At 46.4% G+C, this 18802-nt stretch overlaps 5 protein-coding genes across 5 annotated transcripts; 4 read left to right on the plus strand and 1 right to left on the minus strand.

The window, feature by feature from the left end:
* Positions 1 to 191: 191 nt before the first annotated feature.
* On the minus strand, positions 192 to 1775 carry EDB93DRAFT_1253710 (uncharacterized protein; the record flags this gene model as incomplete). Its single annotated transcript, XM_041453499.1, has 5 exons — positions 192 to 210; positions 255 to 383; positions 434 to 837; positions 895 to 1002; positions 1425 to 1775. The coding sequence occupies 5 exons, from the start codon at positions 1773 to 1775 to the stop codon at positions 192 to 194; spliced, it is 1011 nt and encodes a 336-aa protein (XP_041304234.1).
* An 869-nt stretch (positions 1776 to 2644) lies between these two features.
* Positions 2645 to 7397, plus strand: EDB93DRAFT_1242270 (uncharacterized protein; the record flags this gene model as incomplete). Its single annotated transcript, XM_041451991.1, has 17 exons — positions 2645 to 2663; positions 3081 to 3226; positions 3288 to 3367; positions 3458 to 3659; positions 3744 to 3901; positions 3954 to 4119; positions 4171 to 4319; positions 4370 to 4484; positions 4554 to 4620; positions 4645 to 4680; positions 4717 to 4767; positions 4829 to 5020; positions 5073 to 5211; positions 5261 to 5439; positions 5477 to 5618; positions 6794 to 6978; positions 7042 to 7397. 17 exons carry the CDS (start codon positions 2645 to 2647, stop codon positions 7395 to 7397), a joined length of 2382 nt encoding a protein of 793 aa, XP_041304235.1.
* Positions 7398 to 7668: 271 nt separating this feature from the next.
* EDB93DRAFT_1091318 (uncharacterized protein) lies at positions 7669 to 8771 on the plus strand (the record flags this gene model as incomplete). Its single annotated transcript, XM_041446345.1, has 2 exons — positions 7669 to 8410; positions 8467 to 8771. Coding segments are annotated over 2 exons (1047 nt in total), but the record flags the coding sequence as incomplete, so codon positions are not given.
* A 4494-nt stretch (positions 8772 to 13265) lies between these two features.
* Positions 13266 to 14769, plus strand: EDB93DRAFT_1253717 (uncharacterized protein; the record flags this gene model as incomplete). The annotated part of the gene is made up of 5 exons (XM_041453500.1): positions 13266 to 13984; positions 14048 to 14094; positions 14145 to 14191; positions 14238 to 14659; positions 14709 to 14769. The coding sequence occupies 5 exons, from the start codon at positions 13266 to 13268 to the stop codon at positions 14767 to 14769; spliced, it is 1296 nt and encodes a 431-aa protein (XP_041304237.1).
* A 374-nt stretch (positions 14770 to 15143) lies between these two features.
* Positions 15144 to 18020, plus strand: EDB93DRAFT_1106652 (uncharacterized protein; the record flags this gene model as incomplete). The annotated part of the gene is made up of 14 exons (XM_041447642.1): positions 15144 to 15306; positions 15369 to 15431; positions 15518 to 15631; positions 15689 to 15714; positions 15758 to 15839; positions 15887 to 15992; positions 16035 to 16085; positions 16135 to 16347; positions 16770 to 16862; positions 16912 to 16976; positions 17136 to 17195; positions 17458 to 17674; positions 17709 to 17863; positions 17920 to 18020. 14 exons carry the CDS (start codon positions 15144 to 15146, stop codon positions 18018 to 18020), a joined length of 1509 nt encoding a protein of 502 aa, XP_041304238.1.
* Between the last annotated feature and the right edge of the window lie 782 nt (positions 18021 to 18802).

Consider the following 18802-nt stretch of genomic DNA (forward strand, 5'->3'; position numbering starts at 1 on the left):
GCTTGCACTCCCTAGCCTCGCCTTCAAAGTTGCTGTGGCCTCTGCTATTGATGGATTGGTAAGTCGGTTTCTATCAGTGATTACAACAAACTTATGATAAACTCTGTGCAGATAGTCTTTGAAAGGAGCCATAATAGTGCTCTCAAATTCTGGGTATGTTTGACTGAAGTTGTTCCCATACTTCGTTTGACCTACATGAAAACTTCGTATCTGAGGTGAGTACTGAATGCTATGGATAAATATGGATGACTTACCTATAGACATCAATCAATCCACCAAGCTCTGGAGAAGGGTCACCTGCGAGGAGGGAGAACGAAAACCCTGTCGCATCCGCAAGTCCGGTCAAGAATTTATTGACCATAGTGGCGAGTTTTTCAATATTTCTGTGAAGTCATGTCAGCTTATTGACATGTCAGAATTCATGAATCATTACCTCCCATAATTGTCTTCGCTCCACATTCCCTCCTTCTCGTTGTCTCTATGCATCTTCGCATCCTCGATGTACTTCCGTACCTCCGCCTTAACTTCATTTGTCTCTCCTTCGAAGAGGTTCGCTGCCACCTTTTTGGCAATGGCTACACGCATCCCATTAGTAAGTGCCTTGTTCTCGGCTTGTAGCACCTCAGCTTCTGCCTTTAGTCTGTCATCAACCATGACCTTTACACGCCTCTGGTAGTAAAGTTTGGAATACGCCTTGACTTCCTGAAGGGAACGTGTCGGCTTTTCACATTCGGTAACACTCTTCAGCACCGCATTGAAGACATTTGCTGCCTCAGCCTTTGCTTGCCGTCCCATCTTCATAGACCTGAGGCTATTTTTGAAACGGTTCTCTAATTTCTGCGAGCATCTATTAACATGATTGTTTCAACAGGACATTTTGCGGTGATGATGCACCTTTTTTCGCTTGGCTTCAGCCTGATCCATGATCACAAGCTTGTCCCTGGTCAGCGGCCCGATAGGTGGCACTGTAGCTGGCCTTGGCTCAGGGAATACATCAAGCCACTCCCCCAACAAGTCAGTAAAGAAATTTGCCCAGTTCTTGGCTCAGTCTGATTGCTTTGCGCGGTACTTCTCATACCAAGGATGCAGCCATGCCTCCTGCTCAGGAGTGCTCCATTTCCGGGGTGCCATCTACATTAATTGTTATGCAATGAGCACTGTCATTAAAATGTTCATGTACGTTGCCTCACACAATCGTGGGATGGGTATACTTATGTAGCACGAATTGAATGATAATAGTTCGATATTTTGCTCTCAAACATCCCATGCACGGGCCCCCAAATGTACTTTTTTGTGCTGGAAGGAGCTCGCAGCTGTATTTTGGCTCAATGTATGTAGACGCGAATTATGTATGGTACTAATCAAATCCTGATGTCCCTCTGATACATTAGTTCCCCCAACCATTGTGCTGTTGTAAGCTTCACAATTCCTCCGGACATTTCAAGAAGCTGAATGTCCTCCAAGTATGCGGCTGTGGTCTTCAAGAATCGAGAGACCACGTCAGCGGCATGCCACTCAGGTGAGATACCACAGAAATTTAGGATCTTGTCTTGTGCACGAATCACATGCTTGAGTAGTTTTTCAATCTCGCCGGTTGAGTTCACGATGATAGAGATATCACCCTTTGTACTGCAATCATCTGGGATGCTCTTGACGTACTTGCCCAACTTTTCCTTGGCGAACTCGCAGGGGTCGGCACCAATTAATGTGATCATGTCGTCCTTGGTGACTTTGATGGTGAGTAAGCATACCGGAAGATTGGATCTGTTGGACATTAATTTTTCATTTCAATTCATATTTCTATTTTTAAAAACAGAATAGAACTTACAGTGTGTCAGTTTCATCATCGTCACTGGAATTGTCAGAGTCTGATTCAGACTCGTCATCATCCTCACAGCTCTCAAGATCTCTTTTGATATCGCCTCTGCTTCCTTGTCATGTTTCTTTCCACCATGTGCCCTCCGCCGTTGTAAGATTTTGTCTCTATGTCTCTAGGTGTCAGGAACAGCATCGGGAACAATTAATAAAATTATGACATACTTGGCATAGTAGTGTCTGTGCTTTTCTCGTGCAGCCTCCTTTCTTTTTTGCACCGTTTGTGAATAGTTGGACATGCCATCATTGGAGGACTAGGATTGAAATTGTAGTGGTATAGGTTCAGAAAAAGTTGAAAAGAAGCAGAGCTCAAAGAAGCTCAGGTTTTCACATGTTCAGGGAGTCCAACCATAATAAATATATTGATGTTGTCTCTGAGTGAACCATATTGATATTAACATAGTAAAATGCATGCAGGAACGTAGTACTGGGTGGGCCGCCACCTTCTAGACTTATGAGATTTATTTTAAATAGGTAGTATATGTATGGTCTTCATAAATTGTAATGGTCGCACTACTAGTACAACTGTTAACACCCATAAGAAGTGATCAATACTAAGACTTGCGGTCCGACCAAAACTCATAACTTGCCTGTCTCAATCCACAAGTGCCTACAACAATTCCTTTTCATACAAATCAATGCCTCGTCTTAAGCTCTCTCACCTAATATACTAGTAAGTTTTATTACACTTGAAGTCGGCACAGTTTACGTGATATCAACAGCACATTGCACCATGTGACAACACTAGCTCTTACTCTCACTCACAATCATGGCTGGAGCAGGCGGCCGTCCCAGCAAGAAGCCTCAAGTTGTTTGACATCCTGTCCCAGGTTCTGCTGGACAATCCTCCCAGAATGTCCACCACCATCGAGTATTCACAATTCAACCTACCGGACAAATCAACCTGGAGACAAGATATCTTGATGCTGTCCTACTGGTGGACAACGTCTCAGAGACTCATGATGTTGGCGCTGACTGCTGCGAGACTGATCCCTGGAATGAGACCTATATATCTCTTGACGCTGAACCTCATGAGATCTATGTTCTGACTGAAAAACAAAAGCAGATGGTTAAAGTGAGCGACATTTCCCTTTTTTTATTCAACTAAACCTGACTTCTGCATTGTCTTTTTCCATGATAGGACTATCTGATGCGCGTCTGGACCTCAGAACGATCACATTACCTAGATGAGTTGATTTGATTAGAAGGGTGTGGGAAGGCTGATCATTCATGCCATGCTTGTGGGGACTTGGACACATCATATCATTGTGAGGATTGTTTTTCAGTTGATTTATTTTGCCATCTGGGCATCATCAAATTCCACCAGAATGTACCACTTCATCGAGTCAAGGTAGGTTCGCATTTTGGTTACTAGCAACTTGGTGTACCTTTCTCTGACAACACTATCGTAGCAATGGCAGGACAGATATTTTCACTCTACGACTTTAAAACACCTTGGCCTGCGCATCCAATTAGGAGATCACACTGGCCAGTCCTGCCACAATCCCAAACCCGCATGAGAGGACAATTTTGTTGTAATCGACATCCATGGAATACACAAGGTCGCGCTCGACTTCTGTAGCTGTGCGAATGCACCATCCCACTACAGACAACTTTTGCATGGGTGCTTCTTTCCATCAACTTCAACAGATCTGAGGACTGCAGCAACATTTGCAGTTCTTGAACATTTCCACCTCCTTTTGTTTGAGTCTAGAGTGTCGGCTTATGAGTTTTATCATTGCCTTGCACGTAAAAGCGACAACACAGGCATTAAGCCTATCAAGGTGACTGACACTTGTTTCTTACTTAGTTACTGACTGATTTATCCATACAGGACTGCTACTGTCTTTTTAAGGATCATGAGACAGTGGTGGAATCTCACGTCGTTGAAACGATCAGGTCGTGGTCACGACCCTGCGGGAGTTAATGCAATGCAACAAGGACAACTTGCAGTCCTGTGCCCTGCCTGTCCACAGCTCGGAAAAAATGTCCCTGAGGACTTAGCACATGTCAGATCAAATGAACAGTATTTTTTCCTCTGTCTACTCATTCAATCATTAACTTACTGTTTTACACAGATGGCTTTACTCGCTATTCTTGGCCATTGACGCCAATTTTTGCCTTAAGTGTCGTCTCATGTCAAACGATATCAAGGACCCTGGGCTCAGTCCCGGATGGGGGTATTTTGTGGAAGAAGGACAGTACAAGACATACCTTCGTGATCATGCAGATGTCAGGCAAGAGGTTTGTTATTTCAACTTCACTTATATCATGGCGTACTAATACATGCTTTAGAAGAGCATGTGCATTAGCCACAATGCCATCAACATGGCAGATACCAAGCTTTCCAAAGGGCTTGCGGCAACTGGCGTAGGCTCAGTCGTTTGTGCACAGCACGACATGTGGCTGGCAAGTGGCATTGGAGATTTGCAAAGAGGCAAAAAGTGAGTAATTTTATCAATGCCATTGCTACAGGTACTCATGCCTCCATCAGATATATGAATATGGATTACATCGTATTCTCTGCCCTGTCTGCTTTTGCGTCCACTCCCATAATCAACTTTTCCTATGATATTGCCTGCCAGTGGCACAAGAAGCTCTGGCAGCATGTCTCGACCCTTCCTTCGCAACTCTAACCCAATCGCGCGCACACGACCTTCAACTTCTTTGTGCCGAAGTTTCATATTGCTGCTCATATCGCCGCTTGCCAAATGAATTTCTCCTTCAACTGGACACCGAGAGTCAGTTGAACAGACGGGGAAGTGCCAGAACGCGGATGGGCTGATATAAACTGCATCGCTGCAAGTACAAAGGAAATGGGGCCCAGTAGTCGTCGCGAAGTTCTTGACAACCATTTCGGCGATTGGAACTGGAAGAAAGTGATTGCATTCGGTACATCTTTGCAGCAGTCATCTCATTGACATAAACTAACTATAGCAATGTATTTTTAAAGGTCACATCTTACTCCGCAAGATCAAGGAAGCTGTCAAAGCCAAAACAGAACATCGCGATGCCCTTACGGAGTTGGAAGAGTCCATCAAGCAATCAGACTTAGGCATTGCCTCACTCACAAATTGGACAAACGAAGTCTTAGCATGGGAGCTAGACCACTCAAATCCGAATCCGTTTGAGAGCAGGGTTGCAGGTAATTTTGTTGGCCTTCATTCAAGTTGTTTATAGTCTCATGGGAAGTTCAGCCACAACACAGGTGGCCATTCGTCTAGAGCTACTAATGCAAGATGCGCAAGATTTAGAGGACAGATTTTCGGTTTCACTTCATTCTGATCTGACGCCGAGCATTCTCATCAGCACGGGTCTGGATATTGAGCATGTACAGTAGGTGGCAAGTGAATTCAAGCGATACTACACTAATTTTGTTTTCTAGACGACGGCTTCATGCAGATAATGGGAGCTTAGGTCAACATGCAACAGATGAACAGCAAATGAAGATCCTAGCACACAGCAATAGTCTCCAACATCATATTAAAGCATGGACCAAGATTCAATTCTTATACATGCCATCTGTCTCTCAACTCCGTGCTACTAATGCTACCGGCCTCAACCGTACACCCAGTGATGACAAAGAGAGCGGATGTCCAAGGCCGAGGCCCAATTCTGTCAAACCTGAGGACTTTCAGCTGCTATTTCCTTCCGACATCTGCAGCTATGCACCAGTGTGATCCAAAACTGCTTCACATAGAATGGTCATTGCGTTTTGCACAGGCACATGACGCCCTGGACGAGTGCTGATCCCATATATGCCTTCGCCATCAGCTCTTGCATTTCAAAAGCCAGCACCTACATGGACAATGTGCCAATACTCAGGCACGGAAGACCTGTACAAGCTGTTGACGACCTGGCTAGTCCTCAGTAGTGATGGAAAAGTCCTGGTTCGGTCCAGGTTCTCCAGGAAATTAGGAGAACCGTGGACCAGACCATCAGTTTGGTTCTCCTAGTAAGCAGAACCGTGGACCAGAACATCGGTTCGGTCTGAAAATGGTCCGGTTCTGGTTCAGTGAGGGTTCGAACCGAGAACCGGACCATCCAAACTATATATCAAAATTTCAGTCAAGAAAAATTATATTGAAACACACCCAACAACAGATGCATCATGTAATACTAAATGCTACTTTCACTCACTTAGTACTCATGCTCAGCACTTGCAGTCTCCTGGCTTGCATTGGCACCTGCATGTTCTGAATCAGACCCAGGCATCGTACAGGAGTACAATCGCAGCATGACTTATGAGCTGCTGCCTCCAGACAATGCGAAGACTTTCTACAGCTTTCCTGTGTATGGTCTCATTTGTAATTGCATGTCTTTTGTTTTTGCATTCTTTCTCTCATTTTCCTGGATTTTCCTTCCGGAGCAGAGAATCACACATCTAAACAATGTCATAGTGATCGATCCTACATGACCTCCGGTCCAACAACGTCCACCTGCTCGTCAGGTACCCCATGGTTTTTTTGATGGAGTCTCACCAGCTTACATGTGTCATCGCTATCACTCCTCAGAACCACAAAGAAGCACACTTCTCAGGCATTTATTCCACTGCCACCACAGCTCATCCAGTGCCCATGATACAGTTACTGGTGATTCTACCCTCATTTATGCTGATGCATTCCGAACTGTTCTTTTTGCATTATGTACGACATGGATACCAAATGTTTCGTCATCTCTGCCTATAAGTACTACACTTAAACTACATACTTACTTGCCATCGGTTCGAACATGTTCGAACCGGTTCAGAACCGGTTCTGCAATTCTGCACGTCCCCGAACCGCAGACCGGACCAACGGTTCGGTCCTCCCTATTGCCCGAACCTTGAACCGGACTTCAGTCAGGTTCGAACCGCAGTTCAGAACCGGACCTGGCCATCACTAGTCCTCAGCCATGATAAATATTTGCATGCGTGTAGCGCATTGGTCTGCCTGTCGAGGCACGTTGATCATGTCGGGTGGGATCGCGGCCTACAACCACTGAAGAAGACGGACCTCAGACCAATAGGTGATCTTGGGGGACAAACTCTGGGCACAGCAATTATGCCGTGGATCTGGCTTACTCATGGGATCTCTTCGCATGACAGCGAGGGGCTGCAAGACAGTAAGTGATCATGCAGCACTGTTTTTGTTTGAAGATGACAGACTTACTCTGCGGTGGATTTAGCACTCCGCATCGAATGGTGTAAGGCAAGGGCCCGACATAACCGGTGGCAAGAAGAAATACAGCTATTACTGGTCGAGATGCAGCGCGTGTTGGCATTTCTTGCATGGGAAGCCAGACAGTGGGACGAGCGAGCAACCCTTCGCATGGTAGAGCGGTCAGAATATGCGGAAGGTCTGATCGCATATGCAAACTGCCAGGCTTCTATCTGTCGCAGCTTGTCTGCAAGCTTTTCGGGAATGTGGAGGGATGTGGGAGCCCTAGTAAGTGCGGGTTTGGATTATGGTGCAGAAGGTGAGCAGGACGACAGACCTTCTATTGATGAACCCCCACACGAAGATCTCGATGGGGTTGATTAGTAGCTTCTGTACCTTCATACATAGTGACATCTTCAATGAATCAACATTTGGATCTCAGATTCTCAGAAAATGCTCAAGTTGCTCAACTTAGACATTGGCCGGGCATCCGCCATCAAAGTAACAAATGTGCCGGCTCTTGGATGGAAGATAGATGGATAATTAGCCTACAGTGATGTATCATGTCAATGGATAGTTGAACCAAGGGATGTATTCCAGTTTTAGGGCTATAGCCCATAATGATATATCCGTCTACTAACATCAGGTGAGTACCGAGACCCTTCAGTTACTGGACGAGGTGCTAGACCTTTTTCATGAGAACAAGCTCATTTTCATCGATCTCGGCATTCGAACCAATTTTAACCTACTGAAGTTGCATGCTGCTTGTCACTATCCTCGGATAATCATGCAGTTCGGCTCAACTGACAATTATAACACAGAGTACACAGAACGGCTCCATATCGACTTGGCGAAAGATGCCTACCGCGCTACGAATCACAAGGACGAGTTTGCCCAAATGACCCGCTGGCTTGAACAAAAGGAGAAAGTATTAAGACATCAAAAATATGTTAGTTGGCGACTCGCTGGTAGCCATGAGTTGGATCCTTACCATTCACGCCCACCAGATATGACATTCAGTCATAAACAAGTCATGGTGAAACACCCCTGCACAAAGTCCGTCAGCCTCGAAATGCTGGCTACGGATTATGGTGCTACTCATTTTCGAGATGCCCTTGCACGCTATATTGCTCAGCAGAGTCGAGGAAATGATCCCACACCACTTCACGGTCGCGCACTCGATGTACTGGCACACGACATCCATTTTCCGTTCCATCGACTGCCTGTCTTTCATAAGGTCAAGTGGTGCTCGGTTGATGCCTGCGGCCATGGCAATGCACACGTTACTTTGGACAGTGTCCATGCAAAACCACAACGCAAGTTTGGCTCTCATGTCATTGCTCACCGATCCAATACAGCTCTAGTGAGGCTGGGTGCGAATTTGAAGGATCTTCGAGGTGTGTAAACTGTCAGTCAGTGTTACTATGTAATACTTACTTTGTACTGATCATAGAATTCCGTGTCGGTCAAGTTCGAGTCATTTTCACCTTACCACCAAAGTTCATCCCACTGCTCTTCCCACCAACAATCCGTCTTCCTACTCACCTTGCATATGTTGAGTGGTTCACACCATTTTTGCCAGCTCCAGACCGCAATAGCGGACTATATAAAGTCTCGCATTCACTGCGCGATGGTGACACCATGGCTAGTATTGTGTCGATTGCTGACATTGAGTGCAGTGTTCATCTTATACCGAGGTTCGGTGTTATGGCCCAACAAGAGTGGACGAGTGATACAGTACTCGAGGACTGTGACTAGTGCTGCCGTGGTCCGGTTCTTGAGGGTGTTTTGTCGAACCTAGAACCGAACCTTGGGTCTTGTTCAGGCAAGGAGAGTGAACACTGGACCGGACCCTTATGAACGTGTTCGCAAATGTTCGGTTCGAGTTCAGAACGTGTTCGAACATCTGAACACAATAATATCAATTTCAAAAAAATTTGAGCGCGACATGAAAAAATTGATGAGTAGCTACTAACTACACCATATCCACGACAAAGCATTCACGAGCTGCGGCAAACTCAGCTTGAGCCATCGTGGAAATATGGCCCTGACGATACCCACTCTTCAATAGTTGAAGGGCCTCGAAAGTCGATGGCAACAAACAGTTGTGGTGTGAAGTACTGGTGATCCCGCTGCTTGAAAAAGCTCGTTCGGATGCAACAGCGGAGCCTTGAATAGCTAAGTAGTCCTTAGCAATGCGAGAGATGGTAGGATATTGAATTGAATGATGCTAAGAATATTTATGTTACAAGAACATCTAGACACTTGGGCCCCTACCATTTTTCTCCTCATCCTTCTGGTATCAGCCCTCGCATCATACCCTTACCCCGACCTCACCCTTGTTATCCTTGTCATCCTCGCATTCCCTTTCGCCCTCTACCTGTCGCTTCAGCAAAGCCAGTACATCTGGCCGGATCCTTTCGCTGACGAAGCATACCCATGCTCTGTTCCACCACCTGACTGATCCTGTGGACAGTCCCCTTGCCCTTACCGTCCGGACGGTAACCTATGATATGATGCACAACGCATCCCCTTTGCCCTTTTCCCTTTCTTGATCTCTGACTCAGTGCGCAGTCGCACATGCGACTTATAGTTAGCTCCGCAGCTGCACGATCATGCCCCTGCACGTTTCACTTCTTATTTTCGATCTTTGACTCACTTTCTTATCCAGCACGTTCTACCTCGACACGAATGTGCCTTCCTGTTATGGTTATACCCTTTACTGATTGCCTCTCTTGGTAGTACGAGTTATCACCCACTAATACGTCTCCTGTCCTCTATATAAACTCGCTACCATGTACTGTATTCCCTAACTTGAATCTACTTGGTTCTTGACCTCCTACTCTCACCAGAGTGATCCTTTCTGCCTCGCCAGCAGTCTATATTCTATCTTCTTATCTGCTCCTCGCGGATAAGCCTATAGTCTCGATCTTTACTCATCGACTTCGTCGACGAGCAAAGCCCCTGTTAACTAGTTGGACTTCTGTCCTTCTAATTAATGACGATCTTACGATTAACCTTCGGGTGTCGTAAGCTTTGGCCGATATAGCTTATCGTCTCGCACCCGCTTGACATAAGCTACACGATTTGGACTTAGGCATCAAATCTTACTTGCCGAAGCCTCACCAAGTAAGACCCCTAACCTTGGGCTAGCCCAAGGACATCCTCGACCGTTGACGACACAAGCTCTGTTTGAGCGTCGCCAACAGATACCATCCAAGTCGTAACAATTTATGTCAACTTGTAAGGAATAATGAATCAAAAAAAAACACTCACACCCCACCAAGCTACTACGTTCTTGATGTCCTCGAGTGGGGAAGCCAGGTAGTCCTCGAGTTCTTGACGAGGCCTTCGGCTTGCAGTGTCACTCGCAAAACGGGATTTAACAGCGTCACACATCCAACTGTGGCCGTACAAGCCTTGGTGTGAAAGAGAGGAAGGGGCCACAACAGCAGGCTCTGCGTCCGGCAAGGAATGTTGGTGATAGTATTTGTCGAAAACAATCTGCAGGCATTCCATGCCCTTGTCGAAGTCATGGGGCTCCCATTTACTCTTCGCGTACGCAATCTTGTAGTTGGGGTCAAGCACTAGATACAATACATTAGATAGGGCATTATATTAATCAAAAAATTAAAACACGTACCGAGACAAATGAAATAGACATCGGTTTCATCGATCTTGTGGTACCACTTGCGAAGATTGGCGATGCCAGAGTCAATGGCAGTTGAAAAGTCAACGAACTTCGAAGACGCGGCCATATTTTGCCATGTTTGTTGGAGGAATTCGAGCACCGGGATTGCACGCCATACAGTGGGTTTGCAAGTTGCAGAGAACGTTTGCTGAGCATTTGCAGGCTCCTGATAATGCAATAGGTTAATAAAAAATGAAATTCATCAATGACGGCGCACGCACCTGAAGCACGTCATGCATCAACTCTAACATCTTCCATTCCTCGGCCGAGAGCTTGAATGTGCCATATGACTTGCCCTGCAGGTTCGGAACTTCATCGCTATCGTCCGCGAGCTGTATAAACCTATTCACACCCTGTCGATAGAGTTAGTATTTTGTAGGGGCAGTAGCAGTGACCAACTGACCTTGCATAACTTGAGGGTGTGCTCTAACATGCCAAACAGCGAGGCCCATCGAGTGCGAATCCATTTTAAGAGCTTGAGTTTGGGCTCGTTGACCTCGACACAGCACTTTTGGAAGAAGGTGTGGGCTTGGGGAGATTTCCGTACCTGAAAGAAGGGTTCATCAAACAGAGCTAGTTGGACAATGGATACAAACTTACCTGCGTGACGAATGCAAGCGCTTTCCCAACAGTGTCAGCGACCTCAAACTCGGTGGTCTCTTCATATTCATTGTTGTCCTCGGTTGCATTCTTGTGGAGAGCACTTGCGGATGTGGGAGCGATGTCCTCGACGAAGTGCTTGGCTGCTAAGTGTAAGGTGTGCTCCATACAACTAAGTAGATGTTAGTAGATATAGAATGACATATTAAATAGACTTACCACACACGGTGCTCGCTTGCAATCCAGTCCTTACCAGAAGGGTCAATAGTGAATGCGACAGTCTGAATCGTGGTGTCGTTATTGGTGGCGTTGTCAGCAGTGAACCATCCAAGCTTGGTGCAAAAGTCGTATTTGTCGATAGTTTCAATGAGAATTCTTGCAATGTTGCTGCCGCTATGATTGCCGTTGATGATCATGAATGCAAGCTGCTCGCTCTTCAACTCCCACTCCTGAGGTTTCCCATCTGGTGAGTCAATATAATGTGTGGTGACAGAGAGGAAAGGCACGCCCGGTTCAGACGTCCATGAGTCAAAGGTGATGGAGATTTTACTGTCAACGTGCTTGAGCTTCTCTCTGACACGCTGGATGGCCACCTTGGCCCGTTCGAGAATTTCATCGCGAGTCTTTGTATGATGGGGGATATCCCTGTCTGAAAGGGAGGGCCAGAGGTATTGGAGTAAGCGGTGAAATGGTCCCCTCACAACTTTCTTTATCTGACTAGCATACGGTCGTGGCCCAGAGTAGGAGTTGTCGTCACCTTCATCTTGTATTGCCGTACCAATCTCCCTATCAAGGCAAGGCTGCACATCCCATCTGTGCAATTCACGTGTTCTGACTCTTTCCTCTCAGCTGCTTGGCTGAAACACTCGCGGGCCCTTATGCATTCTTTCTGTGTTTCTTACATCAGATTGATATCTATCTAGTCTTGTAACACTTTTCCTGTCCGTTCATCTCGCTAAATTGATGTTCCCTGCTTGGCAAACACGTCCAAACCAGTCCAGACGACCATCTGTCCTTGTACCAGTGTCATCAAGGCTACAATCAGTTCTCTAGCTAGCTGTGTGCCGCATAATCGTGTCCATGAGACGGCCACTGCTTGAGAGAAATGGGGCGTGGTCGAGCTTGGCAGCCTCTGAGACCAGGCGGTTTGCAAGCTCTTCGGTGTAAGCATACACAATCACCACACTGATGTCATTCACTATAGTTCGTACCATGTCTTGTCAAGGTCAGCATATGTGCCATCCCCTGCGGTCGACAAACACCTACCAGTGAACATGACAGGCATGTTGTGCAGGATATCGGGAGCTATGATTGCACCGGCGTCGGGCTTGGTAGGAAAGTGATCGTTTGTCTCTAGGATGGTGCTTGCCTTGACGACATGGAACTTAGGTTTATCTGTTCCACACTGTTCGACTACAACTAATCAGCTGAGAGGCATCAAGATAAATGGCAGGCTTACCAAAGATGAATGCCCCTTCGGCATCGAATAGGTCGATGAGATCTGCTGCGGATGGTGTTATCATCTTGTCTTACACAGATGTACAATAGGTAACAGTTGTGCAGAGTTCAAGAGAGGCGAACAATACAGGAAGTCATACAATTGGCTGTTGTAAAGTGGCCATCATGCGCACCACATTCCTTGATCGTCTGATCCTGCTTGATCCGGGTGAGACATTGGTGGGTGACTCCTAAAAAAATGTTTGCTCGATCGTTAGCAGGTCTTGCAATGCATACATTTTAAGGTAATGGCTTATTTCCATATTCTGATTGACATGGGACCGATCCTGCTTGGCACTCTCTACTTGTTATCACTGATCACGCAAGCGTGCCAGTTCATTCGACTGGTATTTGTTGGGCCCAACATCAATCATCTGCCCCATGCTATGTGAGTTAGTCAAACACATTCTTTGATACAGTTGCAAATGAGACTAGTCTGCCAGAATGAAGACATTGCAAACACCATGTTGGAGAGTCTCGATCTCCCAGACCTTATGAAAATGGGACAGACATGTCGCATGCTAAGGCTGTTTGCCGCAGATGTTACTCAACGACGATTCAGACACATCATCATTCCTTTCACTGGTGACAGGCATGCTGATTTCTTGAGGGTGTTGCGACAGACAGGGTCAATCATCACAGGTTCTTGTGTGCTACAAATGTTATTGGGAGAAATAGAGACTCAGCCTCGGGATTTAAACCTCGTAACTCCAGCATCAGGGTTCAATGTGTGGCATGAATTCATTACTGCAGGTTTGCAGTTGCCCCGTGTCTCCAAGCGATGCCACAAAGCGATGCAAGGAATTGTAGCACAATTCGGCAAATATGCGGATCACTCATGTGTCATCATGGTGTGTGCCACCAGAGTGGATATGGACATTATGCACATCATCTTGCATGCGCCGTCTACAGCAGACATGATTTTGATGACTGCAGGGGGTCTAGTTTCCTTCTATTTTGACATGACACTGCAGCAACTGACAGTGATAAGTCAAACAGGCGAGCATGTGCAAGCCGGGAAAAAGCTCGGAAGCATCAGAGAGATTGTCGAAACCTTTGGAGTGGAAAGAAGTACAAACTTCCTTGGTTGGCCATGTGGGCAACTTTGTCCGACATTTTGGCACCAGGGGACAAATAGCATGTTCTGCCTTGCTGTCGACTGGAATGCCAAGGATTCTGTGCGGTGGGGGGTCGATATCGAATAGAGGCTCAACACATACTGCATGAATGAAGAATGTGCATATAGGGTCGAGCAAATGGCTGTTAACTATGAGGGCACAAACTGTGATTATGGTACATAGTCGGATGGACTGTGCTGGTGGAAGTTCTCACCAAAGAATCAGACTTAGCTGTCAAATTTACCACAGAGGAATTGCAATGTCGTCGGCCTGTGAGTCGCACTACTGTTTGTTGACCATCGCTGAACATTTGTGCAGCGTTACTTTTGGTTGTGTGACAGATTGTTTTATGGTGGACGATGCAGACAGCCATATGTGGTGCAAGTCCCTGTGCATGATGGGGTCAAGGGTCTCCCTATGCTGGACGAGTTGGAAGTGAATACCTGGGTCCAGCAACGGGACCCAGACAGATCAACATTCTCTCAAAGATGTTTGCGTCATACCTTCCTTTCTGTGCCATGCTCCGGCCTTGAATTGAATGCACAGTACACATTTTACTTCGAAGATCCGGAATATGGGTGGCCCAACAACAAAATGCTACAGAGATTGGCAAGGTCATGCGGGTTTCAAAGGGAGCTGACAGGTAACCTGCTTGTTGTGAAGCAAAAGCGAGGCAAATCACGAGGGTTCTTGCCTGTCATGCTACAAGATGCACCAACCATTAATTTCCTCATCTGCAGGTAAGCCAATCTGTCTTTCAAGAGGGCACCTGACTGAGTTTCATAACAGTGCATGGGGCGGTAGAGGACGTCGCCCAAAGACGATTGCCGAAGTCAGTGGGTTGAATTAGTCTGTGTTTGTGAATACTTCAGTCAATCACAAAAGTATTGTGCATCTGGCTCAAAAAATGATTTACTAGTTTATGCGTATTCGTTGAATAGGACATGTGTCACAGTGATCGCATTCTGAAATCTTTGACATTCTGTCTCACAATGAAACCCACACACAGAAATTTGTCACTTGACAACAACAACAAAGAGTGTTTTCGACACCACTTGAGTTTCAGGCTGAGAACTGATCGACCTTGGCATGTTTCATGAAAGTCCGTGTGAGCGGGGATGGTGTTGGCATGGTCTTGCTCGCGGCTTCATAAAGGGAGAGACATGAACAGTAAATCAGTTTGCTGTTTCCCTCCACCCTCCATTGACATACTTGCTTAGCAAAATGGTCTCGATTGGCACTTCGCACTCTGAGGACTTTTCTCTGTCTCCTGTGCTCGTGGAGGCTGTCTTGGCTGCATCTACTGCACCTAACTCTGCTAGCACTGGCCGTTTGGGGGCACTAGCTGCCGGTAACAACCCTCAGTTCTGGGATCCCAAGATTCACAGTGAGCAGCGGTACAATACTGAAGGTGATCCTTTCACCATCCAGTTTCCTGCCATGATTGAGCTGACCAGGCAGCAAACACACTCATGCTTCTCATGAGCAAATGTGAGGCTGCCCGAGGTAAAGGTGAGAGCAGTTATCTCAGTTACTATGCACCCACTGACAATTGGAGGTAGACAACCGCGAGATCATCCAGTTCCTCTGAAATGCAGGGAACTCTGGCGCAGATCCATTGTGCTTTGTCGTGCATAGTGAACCTTTGCTCCCTGAGGCCGCAGAGGCGAAATGTGAGGTCGTCCCCGAGTTCTCCCTTGAGGACTTCGAGAGTAAGTGTATTCTGCAGCTAAGGATGTCAATGATGCTCATACTACAATGGTGCGCAGACACTGAATTGACAGTTCTCCACCTGGTAAGATAGAAAGTTGTTTTATCTTGACCTATTGATCACATAGCATCTTAATCCAGACATCCTGAAGCAAAAGTTCTCGGGGAAGAAGGCTGAGGTCAAACAACATGGACCTGAAGAGACTCTAGGTAATTATCCATCCGACAGCGTGTGACCTGAGTTGATGCATCAACAGGCGTGCATGACTGGAAAATGAAAGACATGCCTGACCCTCACGGGCACTACCACACTGTGATGGATCTTTTCCAGTTGGAAAGGGTGCCAGTGGTGGTGCTGAATGTGTGAGACACTGATGGTGCACTCATCCACCCTGCAGAGTACAGCAAGATATTCACAAGGGCCATGCCTGTGGTGGCTGAAGTGGTCATGCGACTGTAAGCATGTGTTTGAAAACAGGGTGTAGCAAGACTGAACATATGACAGGTGGACCTTCGCGCCAGATGGGAAGCACGAGAAAGGCTTCAGGATCTATCAGACGACACTGAAGTCCTTGAAGTTGCTTCCCAATGGCAGGGAGCCAATCACAACATTGGCTAAAGGATCTGGCGAGAGTCTGAATGCCAGAGGAAAGTGTAAGGCAGATGGTGTGGCCAACAATGGAGGACCTGCCAAGAAGAGCCAGAAGGTGACCATCGGGTGAGCGGTTGGCAGAAGATGATTAGTCTCTCAAGTAACTTCTGATAATGTATCTGAGCATATTCTGAATATCCTAGCTCTTGTAACTTTGTAAATCAAACTTGATCCTGCTTGTGCTCAACCCATGTGTAAGACATGATTCATTGTGAATTGGGTTTGGGGTGCACTATGGTATGTTACATTACAAATAGGCTATGAAGGAGCTATTACATAAGTGTCATAGAGGGCATGCATATTTGCGATACCAGTACTGGCAAGTTTGGACAATACTCAGGGCCTTGGTGTGACATGAATGTTGTATGATACCTAAGGTAGTCAGTGTATGTCGACACATAAAGGCATGGGTCGACGCACTTGTGGGAAATGTGTGATCGCTCGATTGAGGCGGTGTCTCACATGACATTGTGTCCTTTGTCGGAAAGCTGGAGGCCACATCAGAACAACGAGATACGAAGAGCTATCAAATTCATATCGGAAGTCAATGCAAACCATGATGAGGGACAGAAGTGGAGCCTGTAAGTAGAGCAGTTATGGTGAATATAGTCTTTTGACATGGAATGGCAGTGTTGCGTACTCGTTCATTGGTGCACTTAATGGGCCAGTACTTGGACTGCATGCCCGACCTCGTGGTGTGTTTGGGAGGTGGGGGGGATATGCATGAAGTAGGAGTGGCAATGGCAAATCAGTGTTTCGAGAAGATCGTCGAGCCTTTTTTTGGGGCACATTTTGCTGAGATGCGCCATTTATTGCACATCACCTCATCATTGATCACCTGGATCTTGTGCTAGGCACATGCTCAGCGGTCATGGATCGACAGCAAAAGACCTCAACCTCATTACTCCCTCTGGGTCAGCAGAGGTTCTCTACTCTTTCCTCGCCGGTGAAGTGTGATACGAAAGAATAGATGAGGGGACCAGGCCTCACCATGCTTTTGAAAAGGTGGTGAAGAGCTTCGCAAAGTCTCGAAAAGGTTCTTGGTTAGTTACGGTGTCTGAGGCAAAGGGGGAGAGTTTGTTCAACAGTCGTGGCATCCTCGCCCTCAACAGCGGACATGGCAGTCATGACACCTGGTGGCTTGGCTGGTGCTACACCCACTCTGGACTTTGAAAGGGATAACACTGATGAATGGGCATGTTGTCACCAAAGAAGCGGATGGAAGGAGAGGCACACATGAGCCGACAAACGTAGGTTGTATGACGACTGATGATTTCAGAGTCGAAAGAACGACGGAGTTCCTGGGAAAAGAATGTGGGAGGGCGTGCCCTACCCTCTGGCGCAATGTATTGGACGATGAAGAGAAAATGTTGCTGTTGGAATGGGATGACAGGTTCGCCATAAGATCACTCATCAAATGTTCCCAGACTGTTTGGTGTCTGGCTGGTGCATTGTCAGAATTCGCTCTGTGCTTACAACCCAAACAACAACTCACGAGCTGTGCGACCTACCACCACAGCCTGCGCCATTGATCGTGTCAGAGATACAGGTGCAGGAGGCATGGATCACACAGCACTGGCCGGTGAGTGAGCGACTGAATTTAAAAACAAAGTTTCATTTAACATACGACGAGAACAGGACTATCAAGCCATTTTGCAAGGCATGCTATATGTGACAAGGGCGGAAAAACCACACCTGGTATCAGTCCCACTGCGAGATGGGGTGGACAGTCTGGTTGATATCTCCCAATTGGAGGTGACACACTGGGTAGATCAGCACGGGCCAGACAACCTCATATCCTCAACAGGTCGCTGCCGAAAAACATATAATGTGATCACACATATGGCTGACAGGGTGACACCCCCAGGATACACCTTCTTCTGCAAGCATCCTTTGATATACAGTCCACCAAATGTGCTGATCCGCAGAATAGGTGGGATCACATCCAATGCAAATGATGTTATAGGTAATGTTTTGGTGATGAAACATACCCGGTGAAAGAGGAACGACTTGATGGATTGTGAGGAAGACGACATCCCATGGATAAGCAGGATTATTAAGCAGTACATATTAACACATGACCGCTGGAAGATGATGGCTGAACTGGTTGAAACAGGTGTATGTCAGAGTCAACATTCTGGGCATGAAATAATAGTGAGAGCATAGAAAGTGTAAAGTGCCATGAATGTTGGTAAAGGAGAGCTCGAATGTAATAGGCTTCATGATAGTTAGGATTGTTCGGCAAACGGAGTCGGGGACTTGCCGCGCAAGCAGCGTTACCAATTGATTAAATTCAGAGTGAGTTTGGCACGTGCAGGGAGAATTTGTTTTGTTATCTGCATACCTTCCATATTGACTTAATTTCCAAAATTTAGTTACAAATATTAAGACACTCTTGAGGTTACAATTGTTCTTGCATATTTCATGTGGCATTTCCAAGGCCATTTGGAGAATCAAGTCGCATGTCAAATTTAATGTCTGCCCAACTGGTGAGCCCAAAAACAAATTGAGAAAATTGTCA

Source organism: Suillus bovinus (assembly GCF_016758785.1).
Source record: "Suillus bovinus strain UH-Sbo-P2 chromosome Unknown EDB93scaffold_63, whole genome shotgun sequence".
In the NCBI taxonomy this organism is placed as follows: domain Eukaryota; kingdom Fungi; phylum Basidiomycota; class Agaricomycetes; order Boletales; family Suillaceae; genus Suillus; species Suillus bovinus.